General features: G+C 42.1%; 2 protein-coding genes across 2 annotated transcripts; both read right to left on the reverse strand.

The window, feature by feature from the left end:
* Nucleotides 1-12,519: 12,519 nt before the first annotated feature.
* On the reverse strand, nucleotides 12,520-15,637 carry lrrc69 (leucine rich repeat containing 69). The gene is made up of 8 exons (XM_030064217.1): nucleotides 15,464-15,637; nucleotides 15,233-15,359; nucleotides 15,016-15,088; nucleotides 14,308-14,503; nucleotides 13,936-14,007; nucleotides 13,722-13,823; nucleotides 12,788-12,967; nucleotides 12,520-12,627 (listed from the first exon to the last, which is right to left on the reverse strand). The coding sequence occupies exons 1-8, from the start codon at nucleotides 15,635-15,637 to the stop codon at nucleotides 12,520-12,522; spliced, it is 1,032 nt and encodes a 343-aa protein (XP_029920077.1).
* Nucleotides 15,638-15,991: 354 nt separating this feature from the next.
* On the reverse strand, nucleotides 15,992-20,976 carry otud6b (OTU deubiquitinase 6B). The gene is made up of 8 exons (XM_030064422.1): nucleotides 20,705-20,976; nucleotides 19,452-19,600; nucleotides 18,933-19,031; nucleotides 18,330-18,530; nucleotides 17,985-18,105; nucleotides 17,797-17,858; nucleotides 17,585-17,691; nucleotides 15,992-16,808 (listed from the first exon to the last, which is right to left on the reverse strand). The coding sequence occupies exons 1-8, from the start codon at nucleotides 20,778-20,780 to the stop codon at nucleotides 16,724-16,726; spliced, it is 900 nt and encodes a 299-aa protein (XP_029920282.1). The 5' UTR covers nucleotides 20,781-20,976; the 3' UTR covers nucleotides 15,992-16,723.
* Between the last annotated feature and the right edge of the window lie 438 nt (nucleotides 20,977-21,414).

Consider the following 21,414-nt stretch of genomic DNA (forward strand, 5'->3'; position numbering starts at 1 on the left):
AGGAAGGCTGGTCCAGGATTGGTTTTGTTTTAGAGGCCAAAATCCATCAGATGGTCAAGGCATGTGTGGCTCATGATCCCAGACCAGCCCTCAGGTCTGAGAGGCTTGATATTTAATAAACAAGAGTGAAGATATCCCCCGTACACATCATGCACACACAGTTATTGTTGAAGCATGTTACCCACTGCTACACACTGCTATAGCCCTTATCTCAGCATTCACTTGTATGCAATCACGTGTGAATCAGACACCACTGACTATAGACCATATAGGCTAATATTGTGTGATGTGGTTCAATATTTTTGTTGAATAAATGTATGAAGATTTGTGGGAAGTGGATAGACATCAGTGATCCAGGCTGAAATGTGCTAGGCCACGCTTCATTTGGCTTTAGTTATAACATTTTCATGATGCCAGTTGCTGTATTTTCCCAGTTCCGTCAAAATTGGACCAGTGATGTTGCAGTTGGCACTCAAAAGTGGACATGTTGACCTTCATGTAGAGCTCCTCCCTCAGGCCAGTTGAATGTAATTATTTTAAAGGTACATTTTAAAAAATTGGCAAAGGTAATTAAGTGAGGATGTTTAGCATTTAATCTGTTAGTGAGGTGGTTGAATCGGGCCGACAATAAGAACTATGTAGACTCAACCATCAAATTACAAGCTTATTCCATGTTTTTTCTCAGCTGAGCCTGAATGGTTCTTACTTCTGTCGACCGCTGGCAAGTTTGCACCTTTAATACTGAAAAAATGCAAAACTATGCCATCCCTCGACCAAATGGTGTGACAAGACAAATGGTTTTCCAAGTGGTGTATTCAGTCCAGAAAAGTGAACATTATAAAGTAGAGTTTCAAAGTCTGATAGAATAAAGTTCCAACAGCATATCTTGGACATGCTGTTGGAGCTGTTGCACTCATACAAATGTTACCCAAAGAGAAGTTTTTCAAGAACTTGCCATGATTGCTTGTCAGTGCAGCTCAAGAAGTCTCCTCACAACCATGCTTCTCCAGAGTGCTATTTTACTTGTTATTTTGGCCCTCTTTGTCAGGGAAAAAAAATGAATTTTTTATATTAATACAGCAAATTTGAAGAAAACATGACAGGGCCGATGGAATATTTACAGTGGAAGACTTCATGAGGTTGTCCCTGTGGACAATATAAAATGAATTCATTCCAATAGTATATATTAATAAAAGTATTTAAAATGTGATAAGAACGCTGCAGGCATGTCACGCTTGTTTGTGAAATCAATTTTTCATAGCAAAATGTCACATTTCTTTGAGTTTTGCAATGCAGATTGGCTGGGATATTTTGTTGAAATATGCATGGGATTTCTAGGCACTCCCAAGGCAGACAAACTTGATTGGTGAGAGAGGGAAGGAAGATGGATGAAGACTGTCCAAGGTTGGCTGTCAAGGGACCGAGGGAGGGTTGCAACGTTGCTCTATATCTGCGTGAAATGTTTCCGATCGGAAATGGCAGCTCCCGTATGGATTCGAAGCGAGACGCAATCTGCATACTAATAAACAAAGTGCACACAGAGGCAGACGGTCGGAGCAGGCGTGTTCACGCACAAGAGGGATACACGCGTGCACTCACAGAAGCAAACAGAGGTCGAACATAAACACATACGTACGCACACATACGCTTAGATGCTCTAAAACAGATGAAGACATAATCCCTTTCCCTGCAATGAGTCTTGTTTCATGCCACTCATCCCTAGACATCCCTCCATATTTTGTAAATCAGAGCTCAACAGCCTCGCAGACCCCCGGTTACACTTCATGCCACTCAGCCAGCTGTAAATTAACTAGCACAGATTAGAGCTCCAGTTCCCCTCTAATAGACCTGCAGGTTTAAGAATGTCCCAACCACATCAAAGAAGCGTCCCCTGCTTACACACACACACACACACACACTTGTACACCTACTCTCACCCTTCTTAATTCTGTCAGTATCCAACTTCAATATTCCACCAAATAGGAATACCCTGGGAATGTGCAGGGTGAGATCTCAGTGAATCCTGGTTCCACCTCATCTCCTTTAGTGAGCGATGGGACTCCATCAGCACCGGGCTGCGCTGGGTCAAATAGCTGCTGACAGACCATCATGAAACTATTTCCTCCATTACCCCCCCTCCCTCTCCTCTCTCTCCTTTGACATCTTGGATTCATCTGTCCTTGCTGCTCATCTCTCTCCCCCCTCTGTGTCACCCGCCCCTGCTTTCTCCTGCAACATCTTGGATTTATCAGTTCATCCGTTGATTCCTTTTCCGCTATCACTCTCTCCCTCTCTCAAACGACATCTTGCATTCATCAATCCATCCTTCATGCCCCCACTGTCTTCCTCCCTCCTCTAACATCTTGGATTCATCTTATCCACCCTCACTTCCTCTTGCTGTCTCTCTCCGTGTCTGTCTCTCTCTCAGATCTACAACAAATGTTTGACCAAGCTGTTCCACACTGTATTATTCAGCGCTGTGTGTGAGCCATCGTCGTCAGACACGTCTGTCTGACATGATGCATTGGCTCTGTTTAATTATAGAGATGCTGAATAAATATTTACAGATGGCCGATCCGTCTTCTCCCGGCCAGGCCCACAAGTGTGATTTATGAACCGTCAGTTACTGTGGAAGAAGTGGCTGTCATTGTTTCTGTATGGAGGCTGGATATAATATACTCAATGTTTGAAACCAGGTTCCAACTAGATGGTATTAGCTTTCAGCAATTTCAGATCTCAGGCACGCTCAGGCTGACTGTGGGTAAATGGCTACCACTGCAAGGCTGGCTGGAATTTACTGTGTTCCAACCCTCCTGAGAAAACCTACCAAAGTATTGTGGCTTTGTGCTCTGGGCTTCAGAGACGGGCATGCCCTGTCAGATATAGAGGAGATGGTGCCAGCGCTGCTATAACTGTGAATGTATTAGCTCTATACTGGTAAGCAAATATGATGGCTGTACACATGCTTGGAGAGCTCTAACATGATGTAAATATTAATGACTTGTGGCCAGGCAGTGGTTAAATTAATGATTTCTGAGTCTTTGATAAAATGACCTTTTGGAAATATACACTGAAGAAGCTCCAACTAAAAAGATCCATTTTGCAGGCTGAAAAGTCATTTTCATCACATTTCACACAATATGATAAATACAAATTCATTGGGTAATGGCTCCATCTTTTAAGAAAAGTGCATCTTTCTGAAATATATAACTTTTGTCATAGCAAGTGATAACACAACCTGTCATGTCACAAATGTGTTCATTGAAGCACCGCTGCCTCAGCTCCCATAAACTCCAGAAAAATCCATTTTAATCTTGCTCAGTTCTGCTTTACAAGAGACATTTATATGAGCTCTGAACTGAAGAGAGTTGTATATCAGTGGGTCATGCGTGAGCTCTAGCCCTGCCACAGGTAAGGAAGTACAGTAAATATAAGTGAAGTATTTCACTTCAGAACTCACCGCAGGGCTTCAGCATTTTTTAATGCTCTCCTTTTATTGTAAGAAACAGTCTGTCTGTGCGCACATGTGCAAGAAAGTCCATTTGCACAAGTAACTGTATGCGCTCACCGGTGTGCATTCCCATGAGTGCATGTGTGTGCGTTTGTGTGCTTGCATATGTGTGTGTGTGCGTGTGTGCCTGGTGGTGCTCCACTCCACTGCCATCTGGTATCTGGTCAGCCTAGCTAGCCTCTGGAGGGCACCTGGCTAGCAGCTTGCTCACCTGGCTCTGCTAGCCCCTGCCAGCCAACACACCTGGCCTGTACATACGAAAAGGGAACAGATTGCACAATGCAGGTAGAAGTCATAAAAAGTCATAAAATGTACAAGATGTACTAAAGAGACACAAATATACAAGATATAGTCACTGTTTGGTTTAACTTGCTACAAAAAGTACAAAGGACTGTGATTCTGGTGAAACCTTGAGAAAACGGTTTGTTTTTTAAGGGAACAACATCAGAGATGGCCTTACTGTAAAAATGTTAATTCTCACACACCAGATATATAACACACATTTGCAGCCACCAGACAGATCGTGGTGCTTTGAGGAACATGAAAGAGAGACTGTTTTTATGCAAATATAACTCTTATCATTGTGTTTAATGGTATTCAGGCATTCTTCATTAGGTGAGAGACTGATTTTTACTCATATGAGAATATACTACTAATATACAACGTGGACTTCTGCTGAATTGGTCCCTGCCAGCTTGTGCCACTCTGTGCCAGCCTGTTCACTTGGCAAATGATGGCACTTCCTTCCTGCACATTGTCCTCTGCTATCAATTACACTCTCCTCTCCCTGCAAGAAGAGTGCTCTTTGCACCCCGTCACACATACACACACATGCTTATGTGCACACACACGACGGACGCAGAGGGACAGACACCTGCAGAGTGTTTGTCACCTCTTCTGTTGGCATCTGCGACCGCACGGCATTGTGGGAGAGACGGCCATCTGTTGTCGGCAAGGCTGGATTGGAAGGGGCAAGCAGGCACAGTGCATCATGCTGCTCTTTTCTGTTGCTCTGTGCTGTGTGAAGTGTTGTGCTGTTGTTTTTGTTGTCTTCAGCTCTACTGGTGTTACTCAGCTACAATACAGTAACAGGGAAAAGTAAACTCAAATTCACATGAAATATGCTGAATGATTTCGTACAATAGCTGCTGATATACTCAGTAAAAGATAATGCTGCCTTCTCAAGATCACCTACAACAGCTTTTGCAGTAAGATGCTTTATGGTGTTTTGTTCGGTCATTATGCAAACATTTAATGCGCCATACAGACATATTTCGGGATTCAGTCTTCCATGCTCTAATTGTCCTGGAAAGGTTTGCCCGTTCTCTCTGTGCACTATGAATGCTCATCACATAGGCAGACATGACGGTGGCTGGAAAGTTTCTTCAATAAACCTTGGCCAAGTTACAGTAGCTTCCCATGGATTCACAGCAGCATTTTATCATTCTGTGCACAGACATACTGAACATTTTTCTCTACCTTTGCTGCTGAAGCCTATACATGTGGAACCTCTGCCTTGCTTGTATCCAGGTAGAGCTGAATAGGGAATTGAGGTAAGAAAAAAAAATTATGGTATGGAAAAAATGTGGAGTGAACTGAAGGCTGCTGCCAGTTTGATTTCTCAGTGGTACACACAAGGGAGTGTAACACTATATATGCACGCAGGCAGAGCATCTGTATCTGTAGCCTTTATATCAATATTCACGCTCAAATATTGTGCTGGTGAAATTCATTTATGTCATGTTCAATTTTCATGCTTACATAAGCAAGCATGCTGGATATGGCAAACACCTTACCAGACAAACAATAGAGGGTGCAAGAATATGGCTGAGCCACAAGAGACGAATCATACCTTTTTTACCTTTAGCACATTGTGAAACAATTGAAATTCACAGTTTGATGAGATACAGTATATGGCATACACTTGTACATACATAGTCAAGTATGCAACTATAACATATATATTTATATCATCTGAGTTTTTTTCACAGAAGCTAACTGCTACTTTCTGAATAAGGGGATATTTTACACAAATACATTTACATTTGCTAAAGAAATCCAGCATCAGTAGACATGTTGCTTTAGAGCATGTGCCTGGTATCTTCAGCCATTACAGGAAACATGAAGAGAGTGAAAACACTTGAAAATGATCGCATAGACCAATAATATGGATGTGAGGAGTCGTCTTCAGATAACAGGAATATTAACCCACATGTTCCTGAAGGACATTCATTTGTCCAATCATTGGTTGGCTGCTTGGTTGAGCCGTGGGTCTGCTCATCCAGCCGGCCAGCACATCGGAGACAGATGTTCGGCCAGCCAAGCCTGCAGCGCCACAGGCGCTGTGTGTTCTAGAAAAACCCGGAGACCAGATGCTGCTACCTGGTGTCCCACCCGCTTGCCACTCAGTAATACTGGGCATGCTCCAACGGCAGTCACATGACCCCAAACTGGGTTTCAAGCTTGTCTGCCGTCAATCACATTGATGATGGAGTAGGAGCCGGGACTGAAAGACTTCACAGGGTTGACTCAGCGGGCTTGCCACTGTGCATTTGACAGGCTGAATTCATATGCCAGATTGTTTTGATTTATAAATCAAATTATGTAGCTTATGTGAAAATGTGAAATATTCAGGTGCATACGAATCAGAGGATATGCAAACATTCAAATTAATGGGTCAGCTGCAGTGTAATGGATAATAGAAAAGTTCAATACAAAAGCAGCATGATTCATAAAGAGCTGTTCTGGGAAAATGACAGCAGCCAATCGAAACATCACAGAATACAACATGCACCCCACAGAGTGACACATGTGATGTGACATCAAAAAGATACACTGTAGCATCCATGACTTCATCAGCTTTATGTTGCCGCCAATGCTGTTGCCTGCATAAGCGCTCATTCTCTGCCCCAACAAACAGAAGCACAGATCCTTCATGCCTTTACATGGCCCTTGTTATTACTGCACCACAAGAAAAAAATCGAAGAGATTCACAGATACTCGAGATTAAAGATTTATTTGTTCTTTTGAAGTTCCAGCTATGTTTTGTCTTATTTCTGCAACAACGGCAGGGTGGTAATCTTGTTGTTGCAGTGTGGCTGGTGCTGACCCAGAACTGCCAGAGAGAGCATGCCTGTGCGACGGCCAGCCTCCCATCTAAAAACTCCTCTAATGAGGAATGGCTCAGTAATGACATTCCTTGTAACCTCAAAAGACCAGCTGTTATTTATGTGCATTACTGTGAAGAGAAAAAGGAAAAGGAAAGCCGTTGTGTTAGACTGGTATGGAAGAAGTGATTTGTTTTGTAGCTTTTTTGGACGCATCTTTACACGACCCACTGCACTTCAAGTCTAGTTCGTCTAAACATTTTCTCTCACCTTTAAGTCTACATCAAGGAGGCTCTTTTATTGAACTGATGAAGAGATAGTACATTTGTTGTCTTGTTCAGTCTCCGCCATCTCCCTTTTCTCTCGATACGCATCAATGGGTGGGAGGCGTCTTTCACCTTTTCTCATATGTGGTTACACTTATTAGTTTTAATAGTCACACATCTGTTGTTACACTCTGATCTGATGCTTAGATTTCAGTTAAGCTTTGAATTCCAATGACGGCTCATTGTTCTTGCTTTTATTAGGTGCACTATCTCTTAGATTCATCGGGCATATCTCAATGTGTTGTGCATCAGTGGATCTCTTGCCCCGTCCACCTGGGAGCCAGCAGAGAATCATACTGCCCTCTAGTGTCCGGCACCATTAGCAGCACAACAGAATTGATTGTACAGCCATCACACAGACAATACCCTGGTACTCTGCCAGTGGCTCGATACCAAGATCTGTCATGGGCAGCGATGCGAGACAATAGATTCCACTGATTGGAGTGGTGTACACTCCCGGCTATGACACTGGCCCACCGCTTACTATCGAATGGCTGTTTTTCTCCCTCTCCAGTCACAAGGCCTCTAATACAGCAATCAATGCTACTCATGTTAATAGCACCACTTCTGCTGCCCAAGGGGAGGAGAGGAGAGGAGAAATCAGGGTGAGCCAGAGTCAAGCCATTTTTCTGAGGTGAAGACTGCAATCATGGAATTGTGGGACCTCTGAAAATGAGAGACTAAACGTGCTACAGTGCTGCAGTGGGGAAACCACGGTGGACAGTGTTTGTAATTGGAATGTGAGTGGCATGTGTTCGTTTTAGGGTAATGATAATGAAAAACTGGTAGAACACAGGCCCAATAAGGTGTAGGCTGTTGGGAAATATACGAGCAGTGAATAAACTGCCCACTGCTCTCCATTTGTTGCGACTTTTACCAGCGTTTCAAGTGCAGTGCCCTGGACAGGGTGTGAACAGCAACACCATGCATGTCCTTTAATAGCAAATACCCAGGCAAGCCAAGTGGCAGTCAATCCATAATTACAAATTACAGAAAACACTTCAGAGTTTCAGAGGAAATGCAATAACACCACCCTATGGTTTTGTTCATGAATACCTAATTCCTTTATTTTTTTTGATACCAATATACAACTCTGAATTAATTAAAATGTTTATATTTAAATACTTCAAGTCCTACTGGCCAAAATGCTGATCTTGACATGAGACAGGCTGGTGATGAGCATGAGACTTCCTCCAATGCAAAAGATCATTGTTGAATTATTTTGTGTTTCTCTAGCTTATTTTTTTCTGATTGTCTGGTCTAGTGTGATGGAGTGATATTACAAGGTAGAATACATTTTTCTGATCCACTGGTTAACGTGGCGATATTTATGAATGAAAATGTTGGGCCCTGTTTTTGCATTTCTCAAAAAACTATGAAATGTTCTTTACATGTGTAATAGATAGTTGATTGCATGCCACCTGGGCGTTTGCTGCTTAAGGAAATGCATGGCTTTGCTCTTCACATCCTAATGAAGGCGTTACAGCTGAAATTTCACAGCAATAAAAGTCACAGCAAGTATGGAGCTGTGTGTGTGGCTTATTCAGTTCTATCTGAGTAATAATTTAGATAAAAACTGAAATTGGAAAATCATCAAAGCATGTAATAAAGCCATTAGTCGCAAACGGAAGTGTGAGATTACAGCGAGGAGGCGTAGATGACAAAAGAAAAGCATTCTGATGCTGCAACATTTAGACTCTATGATACAGACTCTGTGATACAAAGAGTGGGATTTATAATAACTCAAAGACACAATCAAAGCAGTCCACAGCTGAACATGGCCTTCAGTGACAAGCAGGTCTCAAACACATATACACTGCATTTTCACCTCAGACTGTGCAGGCTATTGGCCAATTACAACGTCTGCCATCAGCAAAATGATGTAAAGCACCATGGACTCTCATCTTTTTATCACCATCTCACACTGAATTGTATAGCCAAGGATTCAGCCGGTAAAGTACAGCCAAATGATTAAGTTTCTATGTATCACATCCATTAGAATAAAAGCTTCCTTCCAGCATCCTGTACTATTTTTTCTCCAGGTAACATATAACTTACCTAGCTAGTCCAAAGATACAGTAAGACCTCAAGCAGCCCGAGGCTCCTTTTAAGACATTCTAAGTGAGTGTTGCCAATGACAAGACAGACTAAATACCCCCTAACAAATGATACGATACTGCAGAACGCGCTTTAACAAAAGAGGTATGTAATGAACCCAAGGTGCCTTCTTCCCAATATATCATCCTGAGTGAATTTGCCAACATCACTCTCCTTACCTCCAAGCACGGTAAATGAGAATTTATGCACCTGCTACTTTATCATTCTTTACTTTTTTCACCCCCATGAGGTAGCCATGCCATGTGAGACAGATATTTCCACCAAAGGCAATATCCTCTCACAGTAATTATATCAGAGCTAGAGAATGGCTCATTAACATATGCTAGGCATGTCAGGAATTTACAAGTGCCTTTTGTAGATGCCTCTCGTCAGTGTGCTGCTCCTATCCGTATGGTGTCTCCTTTGAGGACGCTACCTCCTCATTTCCATAAACGTCAATCAAGCTGTGAATGGTTTTTATAAATATTCTGTACAAAAACACAGTGCTCTCTGAATATGGCAATCATAAGGGACGGTTCAGTGATATGGAAAGAGTGTGCGTACGCATGTGGGTGTGGGTGTGGGTGTGTGTGTGTATGTGTGTGTTTTGCGAGACGACTTGAGGAAAACAAAGGGATGAGGGCAAAGCTATCTTGATGAAGTGCCATCAATGCAGAGTGGGTGGAGTGATTGTATTTGCGTTTGTGCACGTGTGTAGGTGTGTGTGTGTTTCTGTGTGTATGCAGGGAGGGAGGGGCGTATGTGAATGTGTGCACACAGGCATAAAGCCCAACACCAGACTGACTAACAGACAGGGCCCGGGGCCACTGAGCTAGTGGCAGGCCCCGCTGCTGCTGTTCCTCCGCTGCTTCAGGACCCAACATCTGCTGCCTGGAAGAAGATATGTTCTGATGTGCTGGCCTTTCACCCTCTCCCATTATCGTGGTGCAAGCACAAAGCAATGACCTATTTATAAACTGCGGGTACATATGCACACCTCAAAACCCTTTTTTTTTTGCATGTCCACTGTGATATCATTATGTAAATTAAGTCAGTATGTAGTGAGGTTATGTATCATTAATGGAAAACTCTACCCCAGAACAAAATGGTGTCTGAATAGTTTTTGTTATGTAAATTAAGTCTTAAAAACGTGTTAATGTAGATTTGTGAACATTAAATTCTCTTCCAGAGCCAGAGGCAGCAGAGCAAAGAATGTGGTGATGTAACCAAGCAACATTTCCTTGAGTTGTTCTATTTATAATGAGAGAAGCCAACTTTGTGAACAATATGTCAGTACCCAGTGTGATTACTTAGGGATATTGTTACATTTTCTAGTTCACAGCACTGTCTGCACAAATGTGAAAGCATGTGGGTGTAAAAATGCAAACACTCTGTCACTGTCAGTGCAAAAGGTTTCAGCAAGTGTCATTTGATGGCATTGCAGATCACAGGTCTCTCACAAAACCTGCTCCTGTTGACAAATATTCATAAGTGTTAAAAAAGATATATGTGTTCTCGGATGTGCAGACCTTTATTTTAGGTATAAGCAGGTATAGGCCAAAGTATATTTTGGTGACACGTCATAGAGCCTACATTGGAAGTCAACTTTAAACTCATGTTATGGCAAGCAGCATGCCTCCAAGTCTGTGTCTTGCTCTCCAAGGCACCAGATCAGATGGCAGTGTGCCCCACTGGCCCTGCCTGTGTCTCTTTGTCTGCCTGACCCCCAGGCTTGCCTGCTCCATGCCAACGAGCCCAAGACAGACTGGTGTGGTGTTTAGTTCCACCACATTGGCTGAAGGCTTGGCTGGTTGCCCTCAGGCTCTAGCTGATGACAAACTAACTGAGCTGATTGCAAAGGAATTTAGCTTAGCTAAAAACACATTCATTTAAAGCAGATGGCTCCCTTGCTAAGGTTGTTCAGTGCAGTGAGTGTTTCGCAGCTTTTAAACCGAGTGTCTAAAAACAAATAAAGCAAGTGGAAATAACTAAAAGTAATATAAAAGTATGGATCCATTAGTTGGACATGAAAAGTGTCATAACAGGAGTTTGCCAGACACACCACAAAGTGAGGCAGAGGAAGACAAAGAGAAAAAAGTCACTTTGTGTTTCAATGAGTCCAGTCTTTTTTGCCCCAGTAAATGTCATTACAATGACTGAAGACCCAATGTCCATTTCCATCAGCGACCACTCTTTTTATCTCTTTCTCATTCATTGTCATTGCCTTTTCCCTTTAAGTGCACTTTCGCCCACACCACTTGGAAATTGATTGAAACAAAATGTCACAATTATGCCCTGTAGCTCACCGCTTCAATTATTCATCAATTAGGGGCTAGGCTCCTTTTTTTCTCTCCTCTGAGCTGATTTTTCATTCAGTTTGCTCGAGATGTATGGCTCCCCTGCTGTTAACCAGTCCAAAGTCATTAGTTTCTGGGTTTGCAATTAAACCTAATGCATTATGTATGAGGCTCCGACTCGGTAGACACACGCAGCAGCGGCCGCAGCATCTAGTGAACGAGCTAGCAAGCTCTGGAGGCGTGGATGGGAAATTAATTTGCTAGAAATGAAGTCTCTCTCTCTCTCTCTCTCTCTCTCTCTCCCTCTCTCTCTCTCTCTCTGGCAGGTTAGAACAGATGCCACTGGCTGGAGATGGAGATGGGGCAGCTAAGGAGCCTTCATGCAGCTTGATCAGCACTGATGAGGGAATAGGATCCCATTAGATATACACAACCAGAACATGTGTAGGAGCTATATATAAGTTAATTTTTCACGCAAGAATGTCTGGAATTTTTTGCTTCATGTGCCTTTAATGAACCTATACATTTAAAAAAAAAATGTAACAGAGGGTGAGATCAAATGAAAAGCCCTTATTTGCTGTTTGTAGAAAACACCCCAGTTGCTGCAAGACAGATTCGAAAGCTTCATGTTGAACACACATGGTGAAATCCTGCCTGTTATAACTCACTTGACTGCACCAACCTATGGGACAAAACAGCAAATCATTACATCCAAACAAAGTGTGTGCAGAGGCATAATGAGTAACTGCCATGTTGTACATACATAACATACGTGTGTGTGTGTGTGTGTGTGTGTGTGTAAGTATGGCACACCACAATGTAAAATAGTGTAAATGTCATAAATAATAGCCTGTGTTAAGAACTGCAACAGGCACAAGTGAACAATAAAATTTTCACTGATCATCTGCTGCCACCTGGTGAAAAAAGAGTGCAACGACATCTAAGGAACGTTTGAAGGACAATATTGGCAACTGGCAATATTGGCAATGTTATTTTCTGCAGAATGCAATACAAACCTCATAGTGTTACCCTACTTATATAAATCTACAACTCTACTGTTGAATTTGTGTATTGATACATGTGTAAAAAAAAAAAAAAAAAAAAAAAAAAAAAAACAAGTAAGAAGAGCTTGTGGTTGAGAGCAGAGATCATGGACGGTGCTATTTTTAATGTGTTCATATTTATCTTGAAGCAATACCATAGAAGGAGTGCCCAGCTCTGTTGAAGCACTTGTATGAACAGAGGAGGGCGCGCACTGGGACCGTCAGACAGCTCTTCATCTTCATGTCCTGAAACACACAAATACCCTCTCTGATTATCTTACCCCTGTCCTCTGTTTTGATGGTACTGATGCAGTGAATTATTCTTTTTTCAGGGATCGGTTAATTGGAGTTTGGTTGATAAATTTAAAGAAAATCTTTTTAGGTACCATGTAATGCAATACACTACCTTCCTGAGGTTGATGAAGTGCACACACTCCAGCCAGGTGTTGAGAAAGGGGGCCTGGCAGAGGGCACAGCAGCCCCTGTTGGCCAGCATGGCAGTGAGGCAGGGGAAATGGGGAAGCATCCTGTGGACCACAGAGTATTTGTTCCTGTCCTGCAGCAAGACAAATCTGGCAACCAGTTCCTGGGAACACAGAGAGGACACAGTGTACAGGAGAAGAAATATACATGATTACAAATTGTAATTGTTATGAGCCAGAGATCACCGCAGAGCTGTTTTGTATGATAAGTCTTACCTAAAGTAAGCTGTTAAGTGCTTTTCTGTCTGCAAGCAACATGTAGTGAATGGGATATTTATGAACTCATAACAAACTACACCAATTTACCTGTTAACCAATGTATTGGGCCAATATCTGTCTTTTTCTGAATATGGGATATCAATATTTCCAGTCCGTCTTTCTCCAGTGTGACTACTGGTCATTCTACTATTCACTAGATATTAAACATCTAGCTTAGATATTTAATATTGTTTCACTAACTCTCTCTCATCTCTTTAGTTTGCATTTGCAATATTTTTTTGTTCATTTTTCAATTTGTTTCTTCAAACAATTCACTAACAACAGTTTTCTTTTATTGAATTTTTTATTGAATGTCAGAACAAAATATTGCCTATTGAAATCATTATTGGTCATAATAAAATTAATAAACATTTGCTCTGCATCTGATGAAGGCTCTTGGGGCTGAAATGCATTGGATCAGCAGCCAAGTTCTTTAAATGTACTTAGCCATGTGATAATAAAGGCTTTACCTGTTAAGAAACTATTGAAAGAATGAAGAAAGATGTGAGGAGGGGATAGATAGATAGATAGATAGATAGATAGATAGATAGATAGATAGATAGATAGATAAATACTGTGTACCTTGTCTTCATTAATTACCTTCAATTTAAGGACCACCACAGGCTTCACGGACTCCATGGGCTCACAGCGCACAAACCTGTTGACCTCACAGTGCAGCTCTCGCAGAGACAGCAGGTGGAACTGGACAGAGCAAAGTGCACCATCAGTCAAGTCAAAGCTGCCATTACCATACTGTTTGGTTAGTTGGAGTTAACCGTGGCACAGCATAATGCCTCTCTATTAGACAATATACCTCAATAGGAAACATGGACAGCTCATTCCCAGCCACATCCAGGACTTGGAGCTTGGCCAGTGCCCTGATCCCCTGGGGAAACACGAGGATAAAGTGAGGGCTGTGCAGCCGTGCAGCCAAGGGAAGCACTTTGTTATGATAGTATAGTGGATGTTACATAATGCTTTATCACCTAGCACAGTTAACAAAATCAATTATGCATGCTCACTAGGATCAGATGGAACAACAAGAGGGAAAGACCTGCATTACCAAACACAACCATACAGAGATCATATGAAACCACTTCTTTCCATCGGTGGTGAGCAGTCGTGAGTGCAAAATGTTGCAATGCCTGTTTAAAGAGGGCAAAAAATAGCTTCCCTGAAAACCCACCTCAGGTAGTTTGGTCAGCTTGTTTCTGGCGAGGTACAGCTTGGCCAGGTCTTTACATTTGTAGAGCTGCTGAGGAAGCTGAGACAGCTTGTTGCGGGTGAGGTTGAGCTCAACTAACTTCGTCAGATGGCCCAACTCCACGGGGATTTCCTCCAGCTTGTTGTCCAGCATACTGAGGCGCTCAAGTTTGCACAAGCTGGGGGAGGATTTGTTTGTCTTGTATGAATGTATGTATGAATTTACAATTATCTATAAGCCCTATGGATCACGGTTAATAAATCAGACCATTAATCAGAGTAAATTCAGTGTTATATGAACAAAAATGTTAAGTCAATGGTAATCACCAGGTACAGTGTGGACAGTCCAAATGTTACTTCAAAAAATTGATTCATTTTTCATTTGAGACATTTAATCTACAGTCTAATTGCTAGAGAGAGAGATTTTATTCTTGTTCCCAGAAAACAATCCTGAAACAAGTGAAACTATAAAACCCACTGGGATTATTTCATAGATAATTCCAGATTTTTTTTGTTTAAGAAAAACAAGATTTTAACACTGAATATAGGACTAAATGTTTTGTTAAGATGTAGATTTTTTTTGCAGTAGCCTACATATTTAATGAAAGGACTTTGCAACATATGCATGTGATGCAGGCTACACTCCAATGAGCTACATCTGGCTCAAGATGATGGCATAACTGTAGGCTACCTTTTTATCTCTGCTGGAAGTCTCTGAATCTGATTGTGGTTCAGATTGAGCACAACAAGGTTTGACAAGCCCCCTGTAAAACATGTAGGAGTAGTGTAAAGGTAAGGGAATTTGTTTTTTTTTTTTTTTTTTGTTTTTGTTTTTTTTTTTTTTTATTTTGTTTTATTCTAGGTTTATAATGGCAACAAAGCTTGAAAGTACATCCATGCCAACCTACCCATCACCTCAGGAGGCACTGCTGTGATTTGGTTGCTGAACAGATAGAGTTTCTTCAAGGACCCCAGATGGCCTAAAACAGCCGGAACCACCTTCAAGGCATTATTTCCTAAATTCAGCTCAGCCAGCTTGCAAAAACAAGGGCACTTAGTCACAAATCTCTCTCTTGTACATGGATTAAAACCATTATCTTTGCTTTTTTTTCTCCCTTCACTAAACAGAGGGGACTCACGTGTTGCAGTGAGAGCATCTCAGCGGGCAAAGTGGAGATGAAGTTGTTGTTGAGCAGGAGGACGGAGATGTTCGTTAATCTGCCGATACACCTGGGAACCTCGTCTATCTTCTTGGAACTCAAATTTAAAGACGTCGCCTTTCCGTGCAAAACTCTAACCAATAATTTAGCCATTTGATAGGCTAAGCTTATGACTTTAGCATACTGTGTGAGGTTTCCATGGATACGGGACGCGGCTTGACGAGTGAAACTTTGCCTTGGGACAATGGCGACCTCTGGCGGAGCCCTGTGCCCATGGCAGGGTTACCGTCCCTGCCACCTGCATCGACTCTCTTTGCAAAAATGTGAGCAATAATAACTGCAGGAATTTTGTTTCAGTTTACGTTTTGATTTTTTCCCTCTTCTCTAATGCGCACTGCAAAACAAATTTCCAACACTGGCAAAAACCTAACATGTCCAAAAGCATGCATTGCTCATTAAAGAGATATTTGTATACACAGTTCAGCGCATGCAGAAAAGGCACAGAGAAACCGTTTATGCTGTTTTACTGTATATGTTATGGTTGCCTTGAATTACACGTATAGTATGGTCATCTTTTGCAGTCACAGATTGAACAGAACATCACTTTAAATACAATCAGTAACATTTCCTCATCAGGAATATTCTCAATCAAAAGCAATGCAATTCCAAATCATCAATACGAGTTCATGTAAAATTGATGTGATGTGCAACAATTCAATTCACCCTAAAAACACTGCAAAAGCTCATCATTCAATCACTCAGTGAACCTGTTGGCTTCTGGCTGGGCAACAAACTTAATCGACAGTCACTTGAAGGCTCTCCAACCAACATGGATCCTGTGAAGGAGCTAGTGCGCTACACCAGTGGTTCTCAATGTGGGCTGCAGGGAGGCCCTGGGGTCTGTGAGATGGCCCCAGGGATGCAGTTTAAAATGAAAACAGTTTAATTTCCCTATTCTGTTTTTTTTTTTTTTTTTTTTTTTTTTTAAATTAGCACAATGATAGCATTTTCAGAATACAGAGATTCTATTACACTCTATTCTGCCCGGTGTTATCTTTCAACCTCGACACAGAAAAGGACCATTCTCTGTTAACGTAACCTGAAAACAGCAGCAACCTCTCAGTTACTCTCAGGCCAACATTTCCTTCGACCAAACACGCTTGTATTCAGGGGCCCTTGATGTGAGAAAACTCCCAGCGTTAACACAATGTGGTTGTCACATCAGCACTGAGCTGTCTCTCAGCTGTCTTCCTCATTAGCGGGGTCTTTTAGACGCTCCACAGAGTTGTAGTGCTCTCCCAGTCCGTAGGCGTGAAGCATGTAACTGCAACACAATGCCAAAATACATGTAAGTGCTGTGAAAGAAACATCTGAGAGAAACAAGAGACATGTTTATCAGGCTGTCTCAATGTAAGTACAGGCTATTGTGTGTTATTATTATCACAAGGTACATCATAACTATAGCATCAAGCATTTACAACAGTAAGAAAATAACTGTAAAATATTGATAGCTCAAGAATAACAAAAATGCGATCTTTAAAGCAGTGATGTGTTAAAAATAAGGCCAAGCTTTGCCCATTACAAAGAATAGGAGAAACATGAACATGTGTATTTACATTACAGATGTCTATAATAATGCTCACATAAACAATAAGCACATAACCATGGCAGGTCTAGATGGGCCTGTGAACATCTGCACAACTAGGCAGACTTAAATATTACTGGAGATTCATGTAGAGTTTAGGAAGCATCATGGAAGCTTGCAAAATGATTTCAGTATTTAAAAAAAAAAAAAAAAGGATGTAAAGCACGTGCCAGCGTCACACCTGTGTGGTTCTGCCCGTTACATTTTATGTGCTGTGTGATAGCCAAATAACTTTAACAAATTAGATGCACGACATTTGAATGTGGTTACATGATGATCTCAAACTGTCAAGTACTTTTGAATAATTCCATAACTGGAGCTTTTATTACCCAAGCTCACGGTGCAGTGAACCACTGGGTTGAGTCTGATATTTATTAACAAGGGCACTAATGTCATTTCCACCCTAAATAAACACATGAATGTAATTAAAAACTTGCATATAGCCAGGCTCTTACACAAGGGTGATGGGCTCACTGTCATATTCCTCCCCTATCTTTATAGTGGGGGAGTCGGCCTGGATCACCTCTATTGGCAGCTGAAGGACGTGGGTCAGCGCTCGCAGCTGCCAGGGAAAGAAATGGAAAACGCGTTACTGAAAATGAAATTTGAAAAATCCAATGTCCGTCCGATAGTGCAGTGTTTCTGTGACAAAGATAGAAGTTCTCACCTCCAGTTGTCCTCCCCAAGCCGCTGTGTGCTCCACATCACTGCAGTACTTCTCAAACTCATCTGGAAACACACACTCAGATGAATACTGCACATAATCAGCTGGTGACTAAGTAGGCTATGTGCTGTGACAAACGGTAGAAACTGTTTGTGACAACCGAAACAAAGACATGTGAGGTGAGTTGTTACCTGCTGTGTACATGTCACCAGTGTTGGGGTTGGTGAGGAAAGGGACGAAGTCGTCAGCATGGTTTCTCATGTACTCAGCAGTACGGGACCGCAACTCCTTCAGAACCAGGGTTAACCCCGGCTTGAAAAGAACACAACAGATCACTTACAGTTTGTATACTGTATGACGTTTGTAGACGTCTATACCACAGTGTTACTTTTTATAAGAACACTGTCGAATGAACATAACACCATTCTCCACAAGATCAGCTGAGGCTACAGCAGACAGCACGGCAGCAGTAAATTTCTCCCCTATCAGGTTCCTGATAACTTATTCAAATTACAGCCTCCAGCTCTGATACGCACCACTGCTCGCTGCACCAACTGGTCTTCAACAGCTCGGTACATGCAGTGGCCATCGGAGGAGATCTCCCTGATCTGCAGCTGTCGCTGGGCAAGCTTCTGGGCCAGCTTCAAACCCTCCTGGTGCCTTTCACCCAGCAGGTTCTGCACCTCCGCCTCGGCTATTCTGCTCTCCCTCTCCTTCTCTTGGGCTGCCTTCTTATCCTGCAAGGAGATAAAGGGGGGGAGTATTTAAAACCACAGCTTGAACAAATTAAAATGGACAACAAACAAAAGTTAGACATAATGTAGTCAAGCTCACTGTATTGAGTATTAGACAAACATAATTATTCTATTATTATCATGGTTATAGCACCACTTGTCAGGCAGGATTTCCAGCGATTTCTGCAAAAGGGGGAAGTTTTCATAAAGTTTTCACTCTGTCGGTTTCAGCATGTTGTTTGTTGTGCAGGGGCATTGAAGACTTCAAAGCTGCCTGATTATGGACATGAACTGCACTGTTTCTTATGGTACTGAGTATGTGCGTTAATGACTGTAACAGGGCTGGCAGGTAACCTTAACACAAGCTGTGATCCTATTTGCTCTCAGTAGAGAAGTGCAGCTCACCCTTCTCTTCTGGGCCTTGGTTACTCGAGGCTGCTTGACCTCTTGTTGGTCTCCACCCTCCACTGTCATGGCCTCCACTCCATTTATCATCTCTCCCACCTAATAAGATAGATAAACACACATTTACAATTATGTTACAGATACAAGCTGATCTAAAACATGGATTTCTTATATGCATTAATAATATGGTGATAATGGGGAGTATGATACAATACGGAGGATGCGGCATGTGCACAGTTTACTAATTCAGCACCAAAATGCATTTGCTTCCTTTGAAGCCTGACTGCAACTGATCACTCAACACTTTTCCTATTCGGGACAACACACAAATGTGTTTTCTGTAATACATGTGTTAATAACAATAAATGAGTGTACATGTTTCTTCTAATATACTGTATGTGTTCAAAAGTAACACCAGCATGCCTTGTTCCAAACTAGACACATGAATTGAAAAAACATGCCTTTCTTCAGAGTATAAGTAAGCATAACTTCATCGATCATTTGAATGCAGTACTTTACCTTTGTGTCTGCTGGGGATTTGAGCTGTTTGAGCTCCTCCTCGTGTTTCTGGTTCAGCTCAGCCTCTAGTTTGGCTATGTCCTCTGTCAGCTGCTTCCTCCTCTTCTTGTCATTTTTGGGGACTGCATTTTTCAGACTCTGAATTTTAGCTGAAAGTGTAGAACAAGAGCAGATCGACCATTACCAATACTTCAGGGAGGAACACAGAGACCAAATTACTGACTTGAATAGTCCACTGAAACAACATGCTCAAGGTCTCAAGATCATGCAGAGGGATGTTTATTTATCAGGTGATTCACAAACTCGATTGGTACACAGTATCGCAAAATAAAGGGGAAACTGGTCAATGTCTAGACAGAAGCACACATGGTATAAAAGCACCTCAGGGTTAGTTTGATATTCAAGTTGAATCCTCGATCTAGAACAATGCAGGACTACAGATACTGCACACAATCCTGATGGACCTGATATCCCTGGTACCTGAGCTCAGGTGGGTATAGTTAGTTAGACATTTACACACTCATACTTCAGGGGCCAGTGGCTTTAAAACAAACAAGACTCTCTATATGAAAAAGAAACTCTTACTCAAGACTGCAGCAGCACGGACAATAAACTACAACATTTTCTTCGGAATGACACACCAGGAATTTCACAGGTTTAAATGGCTGCTGGACGGTGGGACATGAATTTCGGCACCGTCTCAAAAGTACGCGGCTAAAATAAGATGTAAAAAGGATATCATTCTGGCTACACTACAGCTTACAGATATGAAAACATGATTTTTGCATTCATTTCTGTAAATGTAACACCTTCAGTAGCTTTAACTGGATTATCCGAACTGCCCTATTGGCTTGTACATTTAAATATTCAATATGATCGCCACCACAAGTTAAAAACATGTGAACGTGTCAGCTTTCTCAAATGAAAATATTTTCGTCTCATTTGGCTGAATTGTTACACATTTAAATCTTCAATTTCACCATGAAAAAGGTGGCAAGCTTGCCGCAGGTTACAGCCTTCAGAAATGAAACTCTTGGTGATTTATTATGAGTTTACATCTTTAGTATCTCCTCCCTGAAGCAGGAGGGTGTCAGGTCGAGCTGGACGTGACACTGCAGCCTCCGATGTGGCCCTTTGCTCGCTGCTAGCTCACTTTAACATTCACTTATAATCATAACATGACAAAGCAGATGTGAATTGTCTGACAGGAAGACAGGACAGTGACTAAATGCAGTCGCCGTGCCTCTGCCCACCTTGCAAGTCCTTCTTCTCCTTGCGATGCTGCTTTGCCAGCAGCTCCTCCGGCGTCTCAGTGGCTCCCTCCTCCATGGCAGCGCAGGATATTAAATTAAAGTCCGGGAGAGTGATGTGAATCACAACAAAGCCGGGACAAAGTCGTTATAACGCCCTTGTTATAAAATCCCCCCTCATCACCGCAGCATGAGAAATGAATTGTGATGTTTATAAAACGTGCTGATACAGAGGCTTCCCCCCGGAAGGGCCGAGAGGAAGTGGAGGGGGGGATTCTTCTTCTTCGCTTTACGGTTCACAGCTGACGTCGCCTCCCCGCCACCTACTGGACACTTATTGCACTGCAGCAATCGCTCAGGCTCGATAACGAGGAATCAAATGGTTTGTTGAAGTTTATCACTACCCCCCCCCCCCCCCCCCCCCCCCCCCCCCCCCCCCCAAAAAAAAAAAAAACAGCACCAAATTTGTTTTTAAAGGAGACAAATGGAAAGATAGCTGTAGCTGGATTCAATCCCGGGTCTTTCAGAGAACATGTGGTGGAAAAGCACATTTGTGCACAGCTGCCTTCTACTCTCAATGGGGAAATAAAAAAAAAAATTTTAATCTTTTTTATCATTATATCACAGTTCCCTCAGTGCTGATGACGCCTGTTTGTATGTTGATGCTCTGTGTGTCGCATATCATCATATATTCACCATATCAGCATAATCAT

The sequence above is a fragment of the Myripristis murdjan genome, chromosome 11 (genome assembly GCF_902150065.1).
Source record: "Myripristis murdjan chromosome 11, fMyrMur1.1, whole genome shotgun sequence".
Lineage (NCBI taxonomy): Eukaryota > Metazoa > Chordata > Actinopteri > Holocentriformes > Holocentridae > Myripristis > Myripristis murdjan.

Bases quoted from the DNA above. Each gene is read 5' to 3' on its own strand.
- lrrc69 (XM_030064217.1), bottom strand. From the start codon at position 15,637: ATGGCTAAATTATTGGTTAGAGTTTTGCACGGAAAGGCGACGTCTTTA. The intron at 13,824-13,935 runs GTATATTGTCTA...TGCTCTGTCCAG, and splicing joins TGTCCATGTTTCCTATTGAG to TTCCACCTGCTGTCTCTGCG. The intron at 12,968-13,721 runs GTAATTAATGAA...CTGTGTTCCCAG, and splicing joins TGGTGGTCCTTAAATTGAAG to GAACTGGTTGCCAGATTTGT.
- otud6b (XM_030064422.1), bottom strand. From the start codon at position 20,780: ATGGAGGAGGGAGCCACTGAGACGCCGGAGGAGCTGCTGGCAAAGCAG. The intron at 17,859-17,984 runs GTAACAACTCAC...GTGTGTTTCCAG, and splicing joins TGGTGACATGTACACAGCAG to ATGAGTTTGAGAAGTACTGC. The intron at 16,809-17,584 runs GTAAGAGCCTGG...ATTGTGTTGCAG, and splicing joins AGTGAGCCCATCACCCTTGT to TTACATGCTTCACGCCTACG.